We start from the raw sequence: 22,303 nt of genomic DNA, 5'->3' as shown, positions 1-22,303 counted from the left end.
TGCATAATGGAGTTGTGTATATTTGATTTAACTATTGATGTAAATAATAAAGGACACTTTGTTGATTAAGTTCTATATATTTGAAATTGTCTGTGTATCTGTTTTAGCCAATTCATGCCATCTGCATTTTTTCTTTCATTTTTATAACTGCATTGTACAGTTTTATTCCTTTTTTTGAACATTACAAGCAAACATGTCTATCCCCATTACATATTATTTATATGTAATATATAGAAGTGGGCGTGCTTCAATATATTCCCCGATCAGTCTGTTTGTTAGAATGCACAAAGAAGATTATTTTTTCTTTCAGTTCATCTGACCCATCATTATTGTTAATTGTAAATATTTCTTGACATGGTTGTACAATTTATACTGAATCATTATTAATAAACTTTTGTTTTTGTCAGTGACAATACTGAGTGTTTTGTTTCATTTGTGCTGGCCCAGGCTTCTCATGTATTAACACAACTAGAACTGATAGATGTGAGCAGAGCCTCCACTTTTATCATCATGGACTACAGATGGCACTTTGCTGGACTCACCGGTAATCCCACAGCTTGGAAACTGAGCATCATGGTCAAGACTTTGCTGTTTACTTACAAACACAGTCTACAACAATAAGGGTCTTACTTATCTTTATTTAGGAATCACATTTTCAATAAAACTTGCATTGCCTTAAAATGAAAATGCAGCTTGTATATACAGTATAGGAACAAAATTAATGGAAAAGGATTGAATACTCCTGATAAATGGAGAGTAAAAACTTTTGAAGCTCAGCATTCTGAAACCATAACTCACAGCTAGAACCTCGTTATTCTAAGGTCTTGACATTAAGTGTGTGTCTGTGATTTTTATATTTATATATATAAACTGCTGAAAAAAAATTAAAGGAACACTTCGAAAACACATAAGATCTCAATGGGAAAAAAAATCTTGCTGGCTATCTCTACTGATATGGTGATGTGTTAGGAACGAAAGGATGGACATGAAAATGATCAACCAACAGAGAGAGGGCTGAATTCAAAGACAACCCGAAAATCAAAAGAAAAAAATGATGTGGCAGACAGGCAGGCGAGTCCATTTTGCCAAAATTTCATTGCAGCAACTCCAAATTGTACTCAGTAGTTTGTATGTCATCCCCCAATGCCTGACAATGTCCTAATGAGATGATGGATGGTGTCCTGGGGGATCTCCTCCCAGATCTGCACCAGGGCATCACTGAGCTCCTGGACAGGCTGAGGTATCAGATGGACCGAAACATAATGTCCCACCCAGAGGTTTTCAGTTGGATTGAGGTCAGGCGAGTGAGTGTGGGGGGCAGTCAATGGTATCAATTCCTTCATCCTTTCGCCACATGAGGCCGAGCATTGTCGTGCACCAGGAGGAACCAGCATAGGGTCTGACGATGGGTCCAAGGATTTCATCCCAATATCTAATGGCAGTCAAGGTGCCGTTGTCTAGCCTGTAGAGATCTGTGCATCCTTCCATGGATATGCCTCCCCAGACCATCACTGACCCACCACCAAACTGGTCATGGTGAATGATGTCACAGGCAGCATAACGTTCTCCACTGCTTCTCCAGATCCTTTCATGTCTGTCACATGTGCTCAGGGTGAACCTGCTCTCATCAGTGAAAAGCACAGGGCACCAGTGCTGGACCTGCCAATTCTGGTACTCTATGGCAAATGTAAATTGAGCTCCACGGTGCCCACTAGAGGACATTGGGCCCTCAGGCCACCCTCATGAAGTCTGTTTCTGATTGTTTGGTCAGAGACATTCACACCAGTGTCCTGCCTGCCTGCTGGAGGTAATTTTGTAGGCTCTGCCAGTGCCCATCCTGTTCCTCCTTGCCCAAAGGAGCAGATAACAGTGGGTCCTGCTGATGGGTTAAGAACCTTCTATGAGGGGCCCTGTCCAGCTCTCCAAGAGTAACTGCCTGTCTGTCTCCTGGAATCTCCTCCATGCCCTTGAGACTGTGCTGGGAGACACAGCAAACCTTCCGGCAGTGGGAGGCACATATTGATGTGTCCACCATCCTGGAGAAGTTGGACTACCTGTGCTAGCTCTGTAGGGTCCAGGTATGGTCTCATGCTACCAATAGTGACACTGACCGTAGACAAATGCAAAACGAGTGAAAAAACAGATGACGAGGGAAAAATGTCAGAGGCCTCCCTCCACCTGTTAAACCATTCATTCCTGTTTTGGGGGTCATCTCATTGTTGCCCCCCCCCCCCCAATGCACTAAAGCAGCTGAAACTGATGAACAAGCCCCTCTGCTACTTAACTGACCAGATCAATAGCCCAGAAGTGTCATTGACTTGATGCTATACTCTCATTAAAAGGGTTCCTTTATTTATTTTATTATTTTATTGAGCAGTATATATCCCATGTACATGGGATTTCTCAGTTTTTTTATTTTTAATAAATTTGCAAAAACCTCAAGTAAACTTTTTTCACGTTGTCATTATGGGGTGTTGTGTGTAGAATTCTGAGGAAAAAAATGAATTGAATCCATTTTGGAATAAGGCTGTAACATAACAAAATGTAGAAAAAGTGATGTGCTGTGAATACTTTCTGGATACACTGTATATATATATATATATATAGTACATTGATTTAAACCAGTTTTTCAGTATCAACCTATGACAAACAAGAAAAAAAATGCCTTACCAGTAATATCATTGCCAAAATAAATTCCCAGCTGTTCAGACTGAATAATTTAATGGTTCAGACTTGACAGCCTCACTGCAGTGTGTGCTAAAATGACCAGTAAAGTGGAGTCGTTTACAGCTGTACAGGTTGTTATGTCAGGGCCATCTGGTCAGTTCTACTGGAGTAGACACAGTCAGTGCTCTTAATATGCCGTCTGCTTGGGTAGTCATATAGGATGATGTCCAGCTGAACTATCTGCCATCTCTAACTTGTTACCAGTCGTGATGCTGAAGCACATCAGTGCCTGCTGTACAGTTGGACTCCTGTCCTCTTCCAGTCTCAGAGACACTAAAGACAGGCCGATGTGTTTAGCACACCACTAAAACCTGATGGAGTCAAATGGAGGCTCAATGAGATATAAACAAACATATGTCATGTTTTAATCTCTAAATGTAACTTTTGCATAAGTAATATGTATTTTAATAAACATATATTTGATGATCTTAAAGAGGTATTTAAAATCCCAAAAGTAATAAAGGTCCAATTAAGTCAAATAAGTGAATACCCTGATTAACGGGTGCACAGTCACAAAAACTGTAAAATTATTACTCTTTTTAAGTTATAATATTTGCTCTTCACAGATCATTTAACATAGTAAACTTCATTATAAAAATAATAATTGAAAGGTGACTGTTAGCACTATGATAACTGTGTTTCTTACATTTAACATTGATAACATGCAGAGACAGCCAATGGATTCTTTAAAGTCACAATTTTATTGCCAGTTTTCTTAACGTTGTCTGTTCCCTGATACATGAACTTGAGAGTGTCAAGTTTGTGATTTATAATATTCTGTAATCATAATACAGCTAAAAACAAACTTGAATACGAGATCCACAGGCAAGAAACTCAGTAGAGCTGCTGGTGTGTTGAGAACAGACAGAATATTTGACAGACATCAGCAAACAAAGAACAGAGGCTGATCTGCAGGCAGAAGGGGCTACAATGGAACATTAGGAATACTTAAATAAATAAATAAATAAATAGTAATGAAAGTAATAAAACAGATTTTAGGGCTGTGTATTATAGAAGTAAAGATTTAACTCTGACAGTTTATTCAAAGTTTAAAATTGTAATACGTTTATCGCCCGTCTTTAAGGTGACCTGTTAAATGTAGGCGACTATTTCATTTGGACATTCGAGTAAACAACAACAGTCAAAATTTGTTTTAATCTGACTGACTCAATCAAGCAGAGCCCACACTTAAGTCTACGTCAGTCCATTAAAATTAGGCGGACACAAATTTGTATTGTTATGTTCATTAAAATTTTCTTCAGACCTTGTTTAGTAACGATAAATATCTCGTATCCAAACTTTTATTATCATTATTTTTTCAGAACCGCTAATCATAAACGACGGTGGTAAAAATATACTGCAGTATTAATAATTCACTCGACAAAGTGCTATAGTGTAAGATACTGGCACTAGTAGACTATCGTCGCAAATGTAGTTTACGAATACGTATACACTCCGTCTCTTACAGTCACTTTATCTTGACCGTCCACCTTTAGAAATTATCTTACACGTCCACCTTTAGAAATTACTCCCACCTTTCTTTTTTACGTATCCATAAGGCAATTGGCTAAAGTGGGACAAGAATGACAAATAACACCGATAGGCGATTTGTTAAATAAAAAGGTGATTGACCGCGATAGACAACTTCAAACGTTGATAATTGGACAGGGGAGTTTTTGATTGTCATAGAGTAACAATAATTTCATTCGTCGAAGTTCTAAATTACCACAATATGATTTGCTGAAGTCGAATTTGATTCACAGTTATCCCGCCTTCAGATCCGCCCATAATGTCTCCGGTCGGGTAGCGACCGCCTTCTCATAAACCTGCCCTAAGTGTTATAGTTTTTTTTGGCGTTGCGAATACCCTTTTAAATACTCCAAAACCCGCATACCACAATATCAATATTTTGTTCCTTGTTATTCTTTCAAACCTGGGCAAATTTGGGGGAAAAATACACTTTTAACAACCCTAGAAAGGCTTTCGAGAAACTGCCTACGCATCAGTGACGCAGGCGCATGCAAAACAACTAGAGCGTGGACCCATTAAGTACGCATGCGTAAAGATTTAGCACACACACACACACACACACACACAAACACAAACACACAAACAAACAAACAAACACAAACGCAAACACGCATACACGCATACACGCACGCACGCACGCAAAGTTTCACACAGGCACTCACAAGATAAACGGATACATGAAAATATGGCGCATGCGCTTTGCAAATCACAGGCATTACTTCATCTACTTCCGCTATAAAGGTTAATAAAGTCGGCAGTAGTACATTTTGTTAAACTTATAAATGATATTCTTTCTTTCGATATCTCTTTCGAGTCAAACAGCATTGTAAATATTTCAAGATTAAGATAAATATTTGCAGATTCAGTTTCGCTCAGTGAAGGTCAAAGGTTACGTACAAAATGGATGCTTTTTGTAGCGAATGTACTGGCGGGAGATTTACAGTATTTTTGTTAGAAGTATTAGAAATTTATTTTTGCTGCACTATGCTTGGCCTTGTCTTGTCCATAAAAGACACAAGCAGTAAACTTTAAGTAACGTATAATTTTATATAGGACAATGTTTAAAGCTAATGGAACTGCATTTCATTCCAATTGTGTAAAGTTAGATTCTTGTGAATTGCATTTATGGCAAAAAAACTGTTAATCGTTTCAAGAATAACTGTTTTCGGAATTAACGTTGACTTCACCCAGTGAATTTTACGGCATTTGTAAGTAAATACGTTTTAGCTTTTAAAACGAGTATTTTGAGCATAATGATAAAAATTAACTTTTCTTTTTTAATATTTAAATCATTTCAGCTGATCGGCTTGTCAGTGCAGAATGAATAAGAAGAAAGGAGATAAGGGTTTTGAAAGCCCACGGCCATATAAATTATAAGTATTCTTTACAGTTACTTTTTAATTGCTATCTGCAGTTAATACTATGTTTACTTTGTTCATGTAAAATTAGTACTATACCTCAGACAAATCATTTATGATTGCTTCTTGGTTCTAATGCCCATTTTTCTGTAATTACAACCCACCAGGTCGTCTGCATTAACAACATAAACTTTCAGCGAAAATCTGTTATTGTAAGTATGATGTCAGTAAATCATTTTTAAGGGTAACTTTTTTAGAAATAACATAGTTACTATCCCATGTTTGATATAGAGGTTTGAAAGTCTGTGAAGAAATATTATTTACGTCTTTTCCTAATATTTTTCTGTAATAATATTTCTATTTTAAACTGCGACTCTATTAAGTCACATAATTTTTATATTACATTTAAAAAGTATTATTTAATTTGTTTTATGTAAACATAAGGTTATATTCCCTTTTTCACATTTTTTGTGACATTGTATATATAATTAATAGATTGTGTTAACTTTTTTTGAATAACTTAAAAAGTGATTTTCTGATTATTTAAGCTTTTTCTTACCAGTGTTACACAGATGGAAATTACATTTCTTTTATCTTTTATTAATGTTTGCCTTCATGGTTGCATTAGCAGTAATTATTTTATTTGCTTTTGAAAAAATGACGATAGAAGAAAGAAAAAAAATGCATTAAAAGCCGTAGTAAATAATATATTTTATAACTTTTTCAGTAATGAAATTATAAATTGCAGTGTTACTCTTCCTAGAAAATTATTTCAGAAAAAGTAAAGTAAATTTTGATGGTATGAAAATCTTGTGCATCATAGCTTTTTAGATTCAAGTTTAACAGGTAGGCCTACTGCTTTAGTGCTGTATTTTTCAAAATGTTTGCATTATGCCACTGGATTTTAAAACAAAACGTTATTAGATCAGTCCTCTCTGACTTGCATTGTAACCCTGAACAAATCACTTTAATCAGCCTTTGCTTCAATTGGTAAATATATATATATATATATATATATATATATATATATATATACATACACTAGGGGGCTGTGCCCCCTGCTCACTTTGCTCGCCCACCCCCGGGTTTGGTTATCCGGATATACAATTTAAAGAGATTGTTATTTTTATGGGAATTGTTACATACTCTTTCGATTCTATGTTGTGATCATAAATATACATCTGACTGACTTGTGGTTTCTTTGAATTTAAATTTGTAGCTGTAATTGTTGCGGGACCACAGATTCTCATAGCGTATGGTCCATTATTGTGTCTATGTTTAAAATCTATGTTTTGAGCATTGAATTATGTGATCGCGAAAAGTTTATTGTAGACTTGGATATTTTGCCTGTAGTGTTTGTGGATTTCACTTTCTCCAAACAACAAATCTTTTAATTCTCGCGGATATGCCTCTTCATTGGGAGGCAACACTACATTTCCCTGATGGCAACATGAATTTCACGATGTACAAGTCTCCGACTTAAACTTAAAAGCCTTACAATATCTACATACTTCTGAGATATCACTTGTGTCCATATATTCGATCTCATTTTGCTGTTCCGTTGTTTCACCGAGTAATAATTTCTGTTTGTGCTACTGCAGTCTTTACTTTCTTTTTTTGATACTTTTGAATTTTACTACTTTCATAATCTCTAACCTGCTCTACATGTGTATTGCGCTAACGTTTTTGAACGTCTTTATGAAGTCTTTTATTTCTGACCCCAATTGGACCTACGAGGTTTTCAATTTCACTTGGTCCGGGCTGATTATTACTTTCCTTATTTTATGGATTTGCACATAGATTATTATTGTTCTTTTGTGCATTCTTTTCTCTCCAATGCTTTTGTGTCTCTTTTTGACGCACTGCTCTTTCTTCTTCGCTAAGTCTTTCACATGGTATCTAGAACGTATAACATTTTTAAGAGCTGGGAGCACATGAAGTGTGTCTGTCAAAAGCATTCCAAAACTGAGAGGTTAGATGTCCGTGATCTTGTTTTTAATTGTTTATAAATAGGGCGCGACATGCAAAAGTCACCGTCTCATGGGTCTTGCTTCCAAAGGTTGTAAAGTCTAGTCTCTCAGGATGTCAGAGTGTCGTTCCGAGAAGATCACGTCTCGACCCAAGATTTTTTTTATTGTAATAAGATATATATATATACTAGGGGGCTCCGCCCCCTGCTCGCTTCGCTCGCCAACCCCTGGTGTTGGGAAATGACAAAGAGCGTGATGTATGAATGAGATATAGAATAGTGTGACGGTGTAGATGATGCAAATAGAAAGTAAACAATAAAGTGTGTGGCACAGTGTAAAGGTTTATTTGAAAATTTCTTTGTACACGCCGTTTAAGTGTAAAAGGTAATTCCAGCTCAGAACTTGTAAGGTCATTTAAGATGGTTATTGTTGTGATCAGAGTCAAGTTTGTCAGAGCTTAGAAAGAGTTGTCTTTCCAGGAAGTAATGGAATGACTTGGGTATTTATGTTTTCCACATTAATATTTTTTGGACATAATATAGTGCGTTGTGTTAAAAGGGGCATTTGGTCTAATGAGATTGCTGTTCCAAATCTCTCTGTAACTAAGTCGTCGCAGATAAAGGCTTGAGGAATTGTAATAATATGTGGGTGAAGTCCATCTGTATTGGTGAGTGTACCATCTCTCAGTTGTAATAAGCAATTGTTATGATCTGGTTCTGGACATCGTATCTTTTTTACTAACTGTATCTTTTGAAAGCAATGCCAATTGTCTGCGTATTTTAAGGTGCACTGAACAATAGCTGAGTGCATGGCATCTGGAAGAATAGCTAATCACTGTCTAAAATCTCCTCCTCATAAAAGTACCTTTCCTCCAAATCGAATATTATTATTTATAAACGTTTGTTCATGCCATTGAACATTCATCAATAAACAACATTTTTTCAAGACGGATGTCACGTGCAGTGCCGCCGTTAATGTTCATAGTGGATTCCGATTTGTAGGATCTAATGTAGTTGATAAAGATTTCACTTTCAGGTACATCGTCAGTTATAAGCTTCTGTAGATATTCAGTATATGAATGTAAAGAAGGCAGTCTAATTTGACCCTTTTGACAACAACGTGTAAATGTATAACTTGTATTGCCAGTTGTTTCTTCAGGGAAGTGAACTAAATGACAATGATTGCAAATGACATTCATTAATCCGAATGAATTTTCCTGGTGTATGTTTTGCTTGTGCCATTTGAGAGGCGCGTTGTTGCATGTGTAGTATTTGGGACGTGTTGTTTTGGAGCTGTAATCGATTTGCCTGTGCTGTGTGAGAAGCCCGTTGTAGCCTTCGCTGCCATTAACGTATGTCTGAGACGGGAGGTGTTTCGTTTTGAATCCGTGCCTGTTGCGATGCAGCACTTTGATTGATAGATTGCGTCATGTGGATCTAGGATGTAGATTTGTGCATATTAAATGAACTATTGTAGGATCTAATGCAGTTCATAAAGTTTTTACTTTTAGGTACATCGTTAGTTAGAAGCTTTAGTTGAGCTTTGCGTTTTTGGAGTCGAGTCATTTTTTCTTTTAGAAATATGGATAAGTAATAAGGAGTATTGCACTCACTGTTAATATGGAGCCTTTTCTGCGGTTGAACGGTTAATAGTGCCTTATTGTAATGAGATCCACCTATGCTGCATAGCCGTCTATTTTGTTGTCTCTTTCGTGTTCGTGTGTTTGTTCCTGTTATCCTTTCCTTTTCGTTTTGTACCCGTGACCATGTATTCATGACTTGTTTCTTTCTCAGCATGCGAAATATGGATAAGTAATAAGGAGGATCGCACTCACTGTTAATATGTTTCCTTTTCTGCAGTTGAACGGTTAATAGTGCTTTATTGTAAGGAGATCCACCAATGCTGACACCTATGCTGTCTAGTGTGAAGGTGTTGATGTTCACTTTAGAATATGTGGCTTTGGGTGTCACTTCTTATGGATGTGTGTGTGTGGGGGTGGGGTGGGGTGGGGGGGGGGGTGGGTTGAGGATTGTTGTCGCGCGAGCGTCTTCTTTCTTTTTGTGTTCCTGTGTCTTGTTGAATCCCCCTGTTTGTGTGTGTCCCGTCCCTTGCTTGTAGGGTCTGTGGGGTGGTTTTGTGTTCTTTTTTTTGTGTTCCATGGGCTTGTTGAATCCCCCTCTTGGTGTGTGTCCCGTCCGGTGCCTGTAGGGAGGGGGGGGGGGGGTGCCTTGCTGTTGTGCGCGAGCCTCTTTTTTTTTTTTTTGGGTCTAGTCTCGTGTGCAATGTGTTTCGTGCTTTGCCTGCGTTTCCTCATTTCTCAATTTTTCCTGTGCTCACTCCTTTTTTCTGTGGTCTTGTCCGCCTCTCGCGTCCCCTCATCCACCTCTCTCGCCCTCTTTTGTCCGCCTTTCTCGGCTCCTCAGCCGACTCTCGCGGACTCTTTTTGCGCCTGCGCAGTACGTCTTTTTGCAGCTACGGCCCATTGCCGGATGTGCCTGCGTCCATCATCCGGTTTAGCATTCTCGGTTAGTAATATGGATATATATATATCCAACCAATTGTACCTCATTTTTGTGCTTGTAAATACCAAAGAAGCATGCAAAATTAAGTATATTAAAATACCTATGACCTTTCAGATTCAGTACATTGTGCCTATGTCAGAGACATTTTCCAGTAAATAAAGAAGAATCTTGAGTCATTCAGTGTATTTACATGCACTTTAATAACACAATCATTCACGGGAATCAGATTTCTAGTATGCCATGTTTACGCTTATTCTAGTTATAGAGCCTGGGTTATTGCCACGTCAACAGACATAGATTTCCCTGTGAGTAACCTGATTATTAGGCCATGTAAACCCTTAATCAGGTTACAGTTAACAATTTTGTAGATTGTGCATGCCAGTTGCACTCTGTTGGCTTGTTTGCCTACAAGTATTAGCTTCACACACACTTTCAGCAGCCACAGGTAGAAGTGTCCACAAAGTAAATTTCCTGAGGCAAATGTCTTAATACTTTTTAAAGCAGGGGTCCGCAACTTTGATCCTGGAGAGCCTCAGTGGTCTTCAGGTTTATATTCTAACCCTTTTCTTAATTAGTGACCTGTTTTTTCTGTCCAAAAATACGTACTGTTTCAAATCCATACTAAACAATAAAAAAAAATTATTGCATAAATAAAACACTTTGTCAGGGTCATGACAGTTGTTTTTGAGATTTATGTTTGTATCAGTTTATGGAGAAAACATTATCAAGTTAATACCACTGACTGAAGAACAATGGAGAAGTCCAAATTAATTAAAATGTCTAATATCACAAACCTGATCCTCATACTTTTTGAAAACTCTTCATCCTTTTATGAATTTTTTCAATCTTTAAGACTGCCTTTGTGAAATGAAGCTTGTCAATTTAGGGTGATTATTATTTCTGAATATGTATCAACTAGTGTTTGTTGTGTTGTTTTCAAACTGTGTCAGTTAATTGATCAGATTGCATTATTGCTTATTGCCGTGTATTAATCCAGAAGTAGCCATTGTATTGGACAGATTTTTAACTGCTGTAATTACTTGTAGCAGGGAACTGTATCCCAATTGTTCATGTACCATGTCACAAGTGCTCTTGCTAAGTTTGTCAGGTTTCAATTGTTATACTAATGAACATTCCTTTAGGTTAAAAAAAAATTAACATATAGCACAAATTTAATGTTACAGGATTCATTTTCAGCAATGAAGTATTCTGTTCCTGCTGTTTTAAGTTAAACATAATAAATAATTGGTGATATTCCCACCTCCCTCTGACTAAAATCAAATCCTGCAAGGTTTTCCATATATTTTTAATGAAATGACAAGTGGGTTCTTGTCCAGTTTTACTAATTATTTATTTATTTATTTATTTTTTTAGGGACATGTGGAGTTAACCATATTTCCAACAGTTCCCAATTTGAACAGAATAAAACTTAACAGTAAGCAGTGTAGAATTTACAGAGTTCGAGTTAATGACCTGGAAGCAGCATTTATTTACAATGATCCAACATTGGAAGTCTGTCACCATGAGTCAAAACAGTAAGAGCATTTATGTTTTAAAATCCCTGTATAATTTTTTTCATATTATTTAGTGTTTTGAATCGTAGTTTTTATGCTCAAAGAGAGAGAATCCATTAATAGTGACTACTCTTCAGTTACTTTGGAATTTAGTATTTATAGATTTTATACTTTATTGTTCTTAAAATTAAAATAGTACAGTTATTAGTTCATGATTAAGATATGTATGATTTAAATGTAATATGTTTTTAATATTTCCAAAGCTGAAATTGATTCTACACCTTTTAAATGTTACTTTCTTTTGAAATATGCCATTCTTTGCCTTTAAATGTAGAAAAATCTAATGTATTCCAGAGAGTATTAAAAGTGTAAATTGGTAAAATTAATAGGAGTGTTTCATTTTGTGCGGTAGGCTTACTATAATAAATGGCAATTTTTAATGTATTGTGTACTTTATTAAAAAAAAATCTAGACAATTGGCAACATAGGGCACAAGGCAGGAACAAATCCCGGGCAGGGCGCCAGCCCACCGCACGGCACACACACACCCACTAGGGACAATTTAGGATCGCCAGTACATCTAACCTGCATGTCTTTGGATTGTGTGAGGAAACCAGATCACCCGGAGGAAACCCATGCAGACACTGGGAGAACATGCAAACTGCATGTAGGGAGGACCCGGGAAGCAAACCCAGGTCTCCTTACTGTGAGGCAGCAGCGCTACCCACTGCGCCGCCCATGCATCAAACCTCGAGAAATAAATAAAAAACTAAAGATTACAGCATATTGTTAAACAATGAAAGAGCAAATTGGAGATTGCTGTTAGGTAGAGATGCTGCTATGTGTTTTTCTTGCTAATATTTTATTAACTGGAAATTACTATATGAAATTCTTCACATATGTAGTACGCAATACATGTTTTTTTTTTTTGTTTTTTTTTTTAATTGTGTTGTGTGTGAAATGTTGTTCAATGCATAATAGCCAGACCTGGTATGATGTTTGAGGAATATAAACCTGCTTTTAAGTACTGTACCTTTTATTTCCTCAGTTGATTCATGCTTATATTATTGTAATGATTTATTGAAAAGTGAGCCATTATCATACCCATGGTGCTTAGTAAACAGACAGATAACAACCTTAAAAATATTGGTGGAAATTTATCTACAGTCACAAATAAAAGAAATTGAAAGTTAATAAACAGTAAAATTGCAGTTTTAAGTCTAAAATAATAAATCCAGTTTATTTTTGAGTGCAGACTCGGAGCACTATAACAGGTTTATAGGTAAAAGACGATCAAAAACTTTACATAATGTTCATACATGTAGAAATACAGATTAATTTAAACACAAAGTAAGACAAAGCAACTTCAGGTATAATTCATGGGAAAGAATCCTAAGAAAATATGTCCATTAATCTTATTGCTAAGATATTGCCATTTGACAGTGGATATGACAAAAACTCTAGTCAGCAGCTTCCCTGGAGAAAATAAACTGGTGGGGTGTCCGGGTCCATGGTCACAATTCTGAAGATCTAGGCCAACTGACCACCCAGACCTCTCCTGTGCATTCTATAGAATAGGTTTCTGCTGGGAAATCTAATAAGAAAACAATACACTTTCATGTTTGGATTCTAAGACTCCCACTGTCTTTCCCATGGCAGAAAAACCGCTTGGAAGTGGACCAGTAGCAACAAGTTTTTAATTGTTCATAATTCTTGTAATGCTTATTTTTTGTATAAATAGCTAACATACATGCAGTAAGAAAAGGTAATTAGCAGTTTTAATTACTGTATGCTACAATAAAGTAGTCAGTAATAAACAGCCTGTGAATAAGACATTGCAGTAGCAAGTCCTACTTGTAATAAGTGCATGAGTTTATTTATCGGTATCCTCCAGATTTAGAAACACTTAAATTTTCCGGTATTTTTTTATTAGGTTAGAAAAAAACAGGTTTTAAAAATAGGTGTTAATGTGTGTTGCAAAAATAGAGAAAAAAAACATACTAGTGACTACAGATGCTTCAAGAAAGACAGACAAGGAAGGAAAAGAGGAGGTTTGGTGCTTTACGTGAAAAGTAATATTCAGGCCTACATCTTCAAGATGGAAGAAGAAATCATGTCAGAATCACTGTGGGTTGAGCTAGTAAGGAAGAAAGGCAGAGATCTAGCTATTGGAATTTGCTACAGACCACCAAATTCTGATATGTTAGATGCTAACATATTATTTAATCAAATAAGATATGTGCAACAAAGAGGATGTAGTGGTCATGGATTTTTTTAACTTTCCGAACAATGATGAGAAGCCCCTATCGTATATACTGTATAAAAGAGGAAAATGAAATGGTGCAGATGGCAAATGACTATTTTTTTCACCCAGTTTATCTTGTGCCTGACACCTGTCTAGATCTCATCTTTTCAAACAATAAAGACAGAGTAATAAGAACAGAAGTTACTGATACTGTAAGCAACAGTGATTACAACATGGCAAAATTGAGAATCTTTGAAAATACACAAATGTACACCAAAATGAAGACTTTTAACGTGAGGAAAGCAGACTTTTTATGGGAATGAGGAAGTAATTTCAAAACATCGAACGGTAAAGCTAAAACCTAACTACTATAAATGACCGTTCATATCATTTCACAGATCTTGTGATCCAGGCTCAAAATAAGTTTATTCTGAAAAGAAATAAAACTAAACGACTAAAGAATCAGCCAAAATGGATAAACAGGAGTATTGTTAAAAAAGTAAAACTGAAAAGATAACTGTAAAAGAAATTAAAAAAAAAAAAAAAAAAGCCAGTTCTGACATAGAGGAATACTGGAAACTACAGCAAGAGATTAAAATAAATTTGAAACTTCAAAAGGGAAACCGAACTGACAATTGGTAGAGAAGCCAAAACAAACAGCAAGCAATTTTTCAGTACTACTCCAGTAAAAAGATGATAAAATAGAATTTGCAAAACTTTAAGGACACAAATGGAGAAACCATTAATAATGAGAAGGAAATAGCAAATGAACTGAACAAATATTTCACCCAAGTATTTGTAAAGGAAGAAACAAGTGAAATGCCTCATGCAGAAGTAAAAGCAAACTCTTGAGTCCATAGATTTTAAAATAGAAGAGTCGGATGTGCTTCAAGCCCTCAATACATTGAAGACTAATAAAGCCTCTGGATCTAATAGGATCTTACCAAATGTGTTGAAAGAATCTATTTAATCTATTAATTCTTATTAGGCATAAATTAAGTCACTTTAGAAAGAAGTACCTGAGGACTGGAAACGCAAATGTGACTCCAATCTTCAGAAGGGAGACAAAGTGGAGCATAATAATTGCAAATTTATGGAAACTGTAATAAAAAAATAAATTAGAAAATTACCTACATGAAAATAATATTCTAAACAACAGCTAGAGTGGGATTGTGAGAGGAAGGTCCTGCCAAACCAATCTTTGAGTTTTTTGAAGTGGCAAATGGAATAGTTTACAAAAATAAAACAACATAATTTATCTAGACTTTCAAAAAATATTTGATGCAATCCCACACCAATGATTAATTCTGAAACTAGAAGCTGTCGGCATCAGAGGTAACCTACAAAATGTATTTCTAGTTGGTTAACCAGTAGTAGACAAAGAGTACAGATAAGAGGAGAATGCTCCACGTGGAGCAAGGTCATCGGTGAGTCCGTCATGGGTCTTTTTCTGCTTTATATTAATTAATTGATTCTGGTAGTTGGTAAACTTGTCAAATTGGCAGATGACACTAAAGTTGTAGGGATAGCAGACACTGAGGAGGATGCAAAAACAATTCAAAATGACCTGGACAACATTTAGAACTGGAAGAACACCTGGAAAATGCAGATTAATGTAGAAAAGTGCTATATGTGGGCAAAAGGAGCATCATTCATAAATTCAAGACGAGAGACACTGTCATACAGGAAGCAACCACTGAAAAGGATTTAGGGGTATATGTTTAAGAAACGTTTTCCATCAACTAAGCGATGCACAAAAACAATTAGAAAGGCAAATAAAATGATAGGTTATATCATAAAAATGGTTGAATTTAAGTGAAAGTAAATTATGCTCAAACTATATAATACACCACATCTGGAGTATTGTGTACAGTTTTGGTCACCACAGTACAAGAAAGACAGCACAGCAAGAACCACTGTGCAGAGAAGAGCAACCAGGTGCATTCCAGGACTTAAAAGACATATCCTACTCTGATAGAATTAGTCCTGTTTAGTCTCAGTCAGAGGAGACTGAGTGGAAATTAAGAGGAAGTACATTTAAAACTGAAGCCAGAAAGCACTATCAAGACATGTAATTGAAGCAGAAACCTTGACAACCTTAAAGAAATATTTGGATGAGATATTGGGACAGCTTTGCTATTTGCTAAACAAACGGGCTTGATGGACTGAATAGTCTACTCTCGTTTGTCAAGTTTCTTATAATGGTTTTAAAGTTAATGCTAAAGCTGCACACCAATTCAGAAGAACTAATGTTTGGAATGACTGATTTAAAAATAACAGGACTTTCTTGTCTACCATTCTCTCCAATGAACAAACATTAAAAAGTAAATATAATTAATTTCTGTTTTCAAGTAGCTATCATCCTCTCACTTTTTTAATTTATTGACAGTTATTGGAAAAAAGTCAATCTGTGAGAAAGATACAGCTGAGTGCCATCTATATACTAGTGAAACTGAATATTATTTTAAAATGGAGAGTTCCCAGTAGAATAATTGTAAAGTGAAAAGAAAGGCCTCCGTACTGAGCCCAGAGATTGAATTGATAAATATGAACTAAGCCATGCAATCACAGTACCTGAGAGTCTATAGTACTTTTCCATGCAGTCTACCAAAATAGAGTGTACTGTGTTGTTGAAGGCTATGTTGAATCTAACAATAAAATTTACTGAGAGCAGTGTTCTCCCTAGAATCTTTTAGCGGGGCACTCCGCCTGGCTAATTTAGGTGAGTGCCTGGCTGTCATCTTGCATGACATTGTGAGATGACAGCCACAGATCTAATGATCTGCAGAGATGGCAAGGGACGAGCGGGTGGGTGGGCAAATATTTTAGAAGCAGGATCGCAACTGGTGAGGGGCGGGGTGGAATGTTGCCAATCACTGGATGCTGAACAAGCTAATAGCGGGGACAAAGCGGAGCGGAGTTCACAAGCAAAGAGTATGGGGAGATGGGTGGGCAAGAGGGGCCTGTACATGGTAATAGCGGGGGCGGAGCAGCTTAATACAGCAGCAAGGAGTATGGGAGGTGGGTGGATGAGAGGGGGCTGTACATGCTAATAGCAGGGGCAGAGTGGTAGTTCACAAGCAAAGAGGATGTGGAGGTAGGGTGGTGAGAGGAAGACTGCTGTGATATGTTAATAGAAGGTGTTATAAACCTATAAAACCTATTAGCACTCAGAATTACAGTGTATGCAGAGTCAGTGTAAATAATAAAATACAAAAAACACTAGTGGAACCAGCCTGTCAGATATCAGAAAAAGGGTGCCAGGAAGTGTCGTCTCAGTTCTCAGTGTCAGTGCAGTCTGTGTAGTGCAGCTAAGCGTACAGTTGCTCTGTTGTTCTTCAGTATTTAGCAAACTAATACATATATATAGTTGTTTAAGCATTAGGTGTGTTCCTAGTGCAAAAACCCTTGTAGCACTCACTGTGGTTCCTGTTTAAGTGACTCCCTCTGATGTTTTTATATTTTCTCATGCAGAGGGTTTTGTTAAAGTGACCCCATCTGCTGTTCTTATATTTGCTCATTTTTGGACCTGCATCCATATTGCATAAAGTGTGCAGAAGCCCTTGCAGCACACACTGTGTCCTGAGCAAAAGTTTTGTCACTGAATTGCTGAGGGTTTTGTTCAAGTGACCCATCTGCCATTCCTTTTTTTGTTCATATCTTGCCCTACCGTAGTGCAAGTGTGCATCGAATATCCAACAGGCTCCCACTTTCCCCACTCAAAACTCTTATTCGTAGGTACTTTGAATTTTTTCAAAACATTATACCAGCATGAGTAAAAAAAAGTGTTCAGAAAACAACACTGCTCAGTTATTTCAGAAAAGACACACCATAAACTAATGAAGGTGCAGCGTCAACTCCTGATGTGGCAATTTCAGACAAAGACATTGCAGAAGCTGGTCCATCAGGGGAAATCTCTTCAGCACACACTCTGCCAATTTATAAATCTAAGCACTGCTTATCCGGCATAAACAAACAATGGTTTAAAGATTTTGATTGGCTTATGGTCAAAGAAAATGGTATGTTGTGCTCGTTGTGCATGAATTATTCAAACACCCCCCAAGGAGGGAGTTACTTTGGGTAAACATGCCATGTACAAGAATTCGAAAAGAAAGCTTGCTGGACCATGAAAAAAGTAAAACGCACATTGAGTCTTCTGCTGACCTTTTGGGAAAGTGTGTACTAGAGCAAACTGGAATCGGTCAAATTGAAAGATCTGTATCTGTGTTAAATAACTGACAGGAGAGATGCCTTTGTGGGAGCTTTAAGATCCATGTATTGGTTGGCAAAAAATGAGTTGCCACATACAACATTGTTTGAAAAGCCGTTTGGAACACTGTAAAGAAATGGGTTGTTCCTTTTTACAACATCTCAATGTTGGTAAAAATGCACATTACACCTCTGAAAGAATAATGCAAGAGCTGCGGATGTCTTAACATCAGAAATAAAGTCTTAACATACTGAGAAATATACACACTGAAAATGTTTTCAGTATTCTGTGTGATGAAACCACAGACATCTTAGTTGTAAAACAATTAATTATTTACATTAAATATGTTTGCCAGGTCACTAAAGAGGTCAGAATTAGTTTTGTATCAGTATGATTGATGGCAAAGCGGAAACTATAACCAACACACTGAGTGAGACTATGGACACTCTAGGCTTGAAAATTGCTAATCTGGTTGGACTAGGGTCTGATGGAGCGACTGTTATGATTGGGATAACAGAAAGGTGTGGTAAAACTGCTTAAAGATAAAACATCTGGACTCTTGGTCAACTGCCATTGCTGTACCTTATTTAACAAAACTGAATGACATCTTAAGGCAGCTGTTCTATTTCTTCCAAAATTCTTCAGTTAGGATGGCTGGTTTAACAGAAGTCCAAAATGTTTTGAACATTCCCCAGATTAAGCTGAAAATGGCCAGTGACACTAGATGGCTGTCTCATGACTCTGCAGTACAGTCACTACAACAGTGTATGAGGAATGTCATTGCTGTGCTGGAAAGAGAAATGACATCACAGCTGAAGGATTAAACCGATGTATTAAAACATACAATTTTGTTTCCTCTCTGATGATGTTTTCAGATGTATTTCCTTTGTTGTCCAACTTATCTAAGGCTTGGCAAAGGTAAGAAGATGTCAATCTTACCGAAATTGAGCCAAGTTTGCTCGCCACATAATTGTCCATCATGGAGTTGAAAGACACTCCTGGGAGATATTTTCAAAGCCTTCATCATTGTCTGGCAGAAGAATGGTCAGATCTCCGCATTGTTTATACACAGAGTGATGTAATGTGATTCAAAACTGCAATATATGATAAACTAGGGGGCTTCGCTCGCCAACCCCCATGTTTGGTTTTCCGGATACACACTTTTTTAAGATTATTTTTTCTTTGAATTGTTGCTATTTCATTAGTTTCACTTTTATTTCAGAACTTCTGTAAAAACAATACTTGTAATCTTGCGAGTCCCAATATGCTGAATCTTTTTAATGAGGTCAGGATAGGTTTCTCTGTTTGGAATTTCAGCACAGACAAAACGATCTACATCATCAGCAGTTAATAATTTTTTTTTTTACAAAGTATCAAAGTAAGTAGAGTTCTCCATTGGACCCCTGTCTGTAAAGTCGTGCTATTTTCCTCTCACAGTTCCAAAAGTACATGGGGTTACCAAGGTGATATCCCAGCTTTTGTCTTGGTTTTTGTACAAGGGCTAGACAGAACGTTTTTGACTCCTGGGGTAAATGTAGCTTTTTAAATAAGCAGACAGATAAATATATATACATGAACAAAGCAACCAATAAATGCATGTGCGGTAAACTCCGTTTTTGAAATTCTCAAGATTCTTTATTTGTCACATGCATAGTTATACAAGACAACACGCAGTGAAATGCATCCTGATCCGCTTATCAGAAACTGTGCAAAGTTAGTTTTTATCATTGTTCCATCGAGAGTGTGCTCACGTACGGACTGTGTGTGTGGTACGGCAGCTACACTTCCTCAGAAAAGAAAGCGCTCCACAGGGTCGTCAGGATAGCGGAGAGAACAATTGGTTGTACCCACCCCAGTCTGGAACAAATCTACACATCCCGAAGCCGCAAAAAGCAATAGACATTTCACAGGACTCATCACATCCCGGTCATTGCCTCTTCCAGCTTTTGCCATCAGGCAAGAGATACAGAGATATGAAATCTAGGACAAACCGCCTTAAAAACAGCTTTTATCCAAAAGCAATCATGGCCCTGAACTCAGAATAAAACTGCTCCATATTATTCTACCAATGTGCAATATAGACCTTAAGTCAACAAGTGCAATTTGTATATTAACAAAAAGTCATAGATTAAAAGATAACAGTATAGTAGAACATAATAAATAAATAAAATTATGTGAGTAAAGTAGAATTAAGTGTTAAGGTGCAATAGTGTAGTAATTATTGTGCAAAACCAAAATTAGACTGGTGCATAGTTAAATGAGGCAGTTTGTTTGTTCTACTGCGATCTTTACTTTCTTTTTTTTATATTTTGTAATTTTCCTACTTTCATATCCTTTAACTTTCTCCACATTTTTTTTTTTTTTTTTTTTTTGAGCCTTTCTAATTTTACTGGTTTCATAGTCTCTAACCTGCTCTGCATGTGTTTAGCGTCAACGTTTGTAAACGTGTTTATGAAATTCTACTTTTTCATTTTACTCATTGTCTTTTAATTCTGAGCCGGATTGGACGTGCTTTTTTTTCCATTCCACTTGTTCGTCAACGTTTCATTTCTACCCTATTCATTTCTTTTCTACCGTATTGACCTTATACACTTTATATGCACTGAGAACCCTGGAGCTGTGTGTGCAGCATGACTGCCTTTACACTACTGTTTTTTTTTTTTTTTTGATATTGCTTTTAAGTAGGGTGTGTCTTGCAAGACTCTCGTTCTATGTTCCCGTGAGACGCACCGTGGCAGGTCTCTTTCGTCTCGCGGGTCTTTAAATTATCTTCCGAGAAGATCACGTATCGTAGGCTATCAGGACAGGGGACAGGATTTCTTTTTATAATAGAGAGATATCAAGAGACAGTTGTTAAGCACCTAGATGCAAGATTCCCTGACATGCCAGTTATTTCCAGCCTTTCAAAAGTTTTCAATGCAGAAACTCACGATTCAAGTGAGTCTACTGAAATTCTTTTCGATCATTACTCCAAAAATGGTAGCTGTCCAATTTTAAAATATGAGAGTAGCAGGCAAGAATGAACAGTTGTGTCAAAAATGATCAGAAGTCAATCGTACAAAGACTTCAGTCCTAAACAGATTTTACTAAAAATGGTAACGACATCAGAGCTCAAAGAGTCATTTCCAAATTTACCCAAACTAGCTCATGTTGGGCTAGTGATCCCAGTGAGCACAGCTGAATGTGAAAGGGGGTTTTCTGCCCTTAACATCAAGACATGTTTGAGAAATCACATGAATCAAAGCACACTAAATAATCTCATGCAGATCTCCTTGGAGGGCCCAGATCCTGAGGATGTTGATTATGGGAAAGCTGCAGACAACTGGGCCTCTAGGAAGAAAAGAAGAATACATATTTAACTGAAGACATCTTCTGCATATGCAAGTTGGCTTTGAAGAATATTTTTTTATTTTTCGTTATTTGTAGTTCCTTACTTTTTTCTCATTGTTTTCACTTTTCTTCACAACAGCGACAATACTTGTGCCTCTTGGTTGATGTCATAACAATTGTTATTTAAAATTGTTAGGGTTGCAGGATCCTGAATTGGATACTTCTTAAATTTAATAAAAAGGAAGTCATATTGAGCATTGGAACATAATTAATAATAATTAACTAATAAAAATAGTGCATATTTAATTTTCCCCACCACCAAATTTCCCTGTCCCACTCCACCCAGCTACTTTTTCATGCCACCCGGCTGGCAAAAATTTCTGGGGAGAACATTGGAGAGCATTTCCCTCATCAAAAGATTTGAAAATGATTTTAAAACATTTATCAAATACATATTAATGTGTAAGGGGTGAATGGAGCTGTCTGGTAATTACTTTTTCCATGTACTTAGGTACATTTTTTTCCCTCCAGTAGGAAATGCATCAGTCAGTAATGATTTATTGGTAATATTAAATATGTGTGCTGCCAGAAAAGTGATCGATCTATTCAGTATTTTTGTTAGAACTGAGTCTAAGGTATGTTTCAGTTTTGAAATTGCAGATGTGATTTCTCATTCTGTTACAAAATTTAAAGTACTAATGTGGGACATGTATAATGAAAAACAGGATTTAATAGTGCAATAGTTAATCTGTGAGATGATCAGTAAAAGATTCCAAATTTTAATTATTTTTTTTTTTTGTTCTTTATTTCGCCTTATACAATTTCTTGCATTAGGAATTTGGTAGTTTTTGCATACCCCTTGGGGTCAGAGCGCAGGGTCAGCCATTGTACAGCGCC

At 36.7% G+C, this 22,303-nt stretch overlaps 2 protein-coding genes across 3 annotated transcripts in view; one reads left to right on the top strand and one right to left on the bottom strand.

Annotated features, from left to right (window-relative positions):
• The window catches only part of LOC127529990 (uncharacterized), a 798,609-nt gene that overhangs the window by 156,014 nt on the left and 620,292 nt on the right, over positions 1–22,303 (bottom strand). The gene's annotated exons all lie outside the window — the stretch shown is intronic.
• The window catches only part of taf2 (TAF2 RNA polymerase II, TATA box binding protein (TBP)-associated factor), a 384,123-nt gene continuing 366,958 nt past the window's right edge, over positions 5,139–22,303 (top strand). Inside the window, exons 1-4 of the mRNA XM_051935579.1 lie at positions 5,139–5,465; positions 5,556–5,631; positions 5,774–5,827; positions 11,482–11,642. Coding sequence (XP_051791539.1) covers positions 5,578–5,631; positions 5,774–5,827; positions 11,482–11,642 — 269 coding nt within the window. The 5' untranslated portion in view covers positions 5,139–5,465; positions 5,556–5,577. The remainder of the gene's footprint in view (positions 5,466–5,555; positions 5,632–5,773; positions 5,828–11,481; positions 11,643–22,303) is intronic.

Source organism: Erpetoichthys calabaricus, chromosome 13 (assembly GCF_900747795.2).
Source record: "Erpetoichthys calabaricus chromosome 13, fErpCal1.3, whole genome shotgun sequence".
Lineage (NCBI taxonomy): Eukaryota > Metazoa > Chordata > Cladistia > Polypteriformes > Polypteridae > Erpetoichthys > Erpetoichthys calabaricus.
This window is presented reverse-complemented; position numbering and strand designations above follow the sequence as displayed.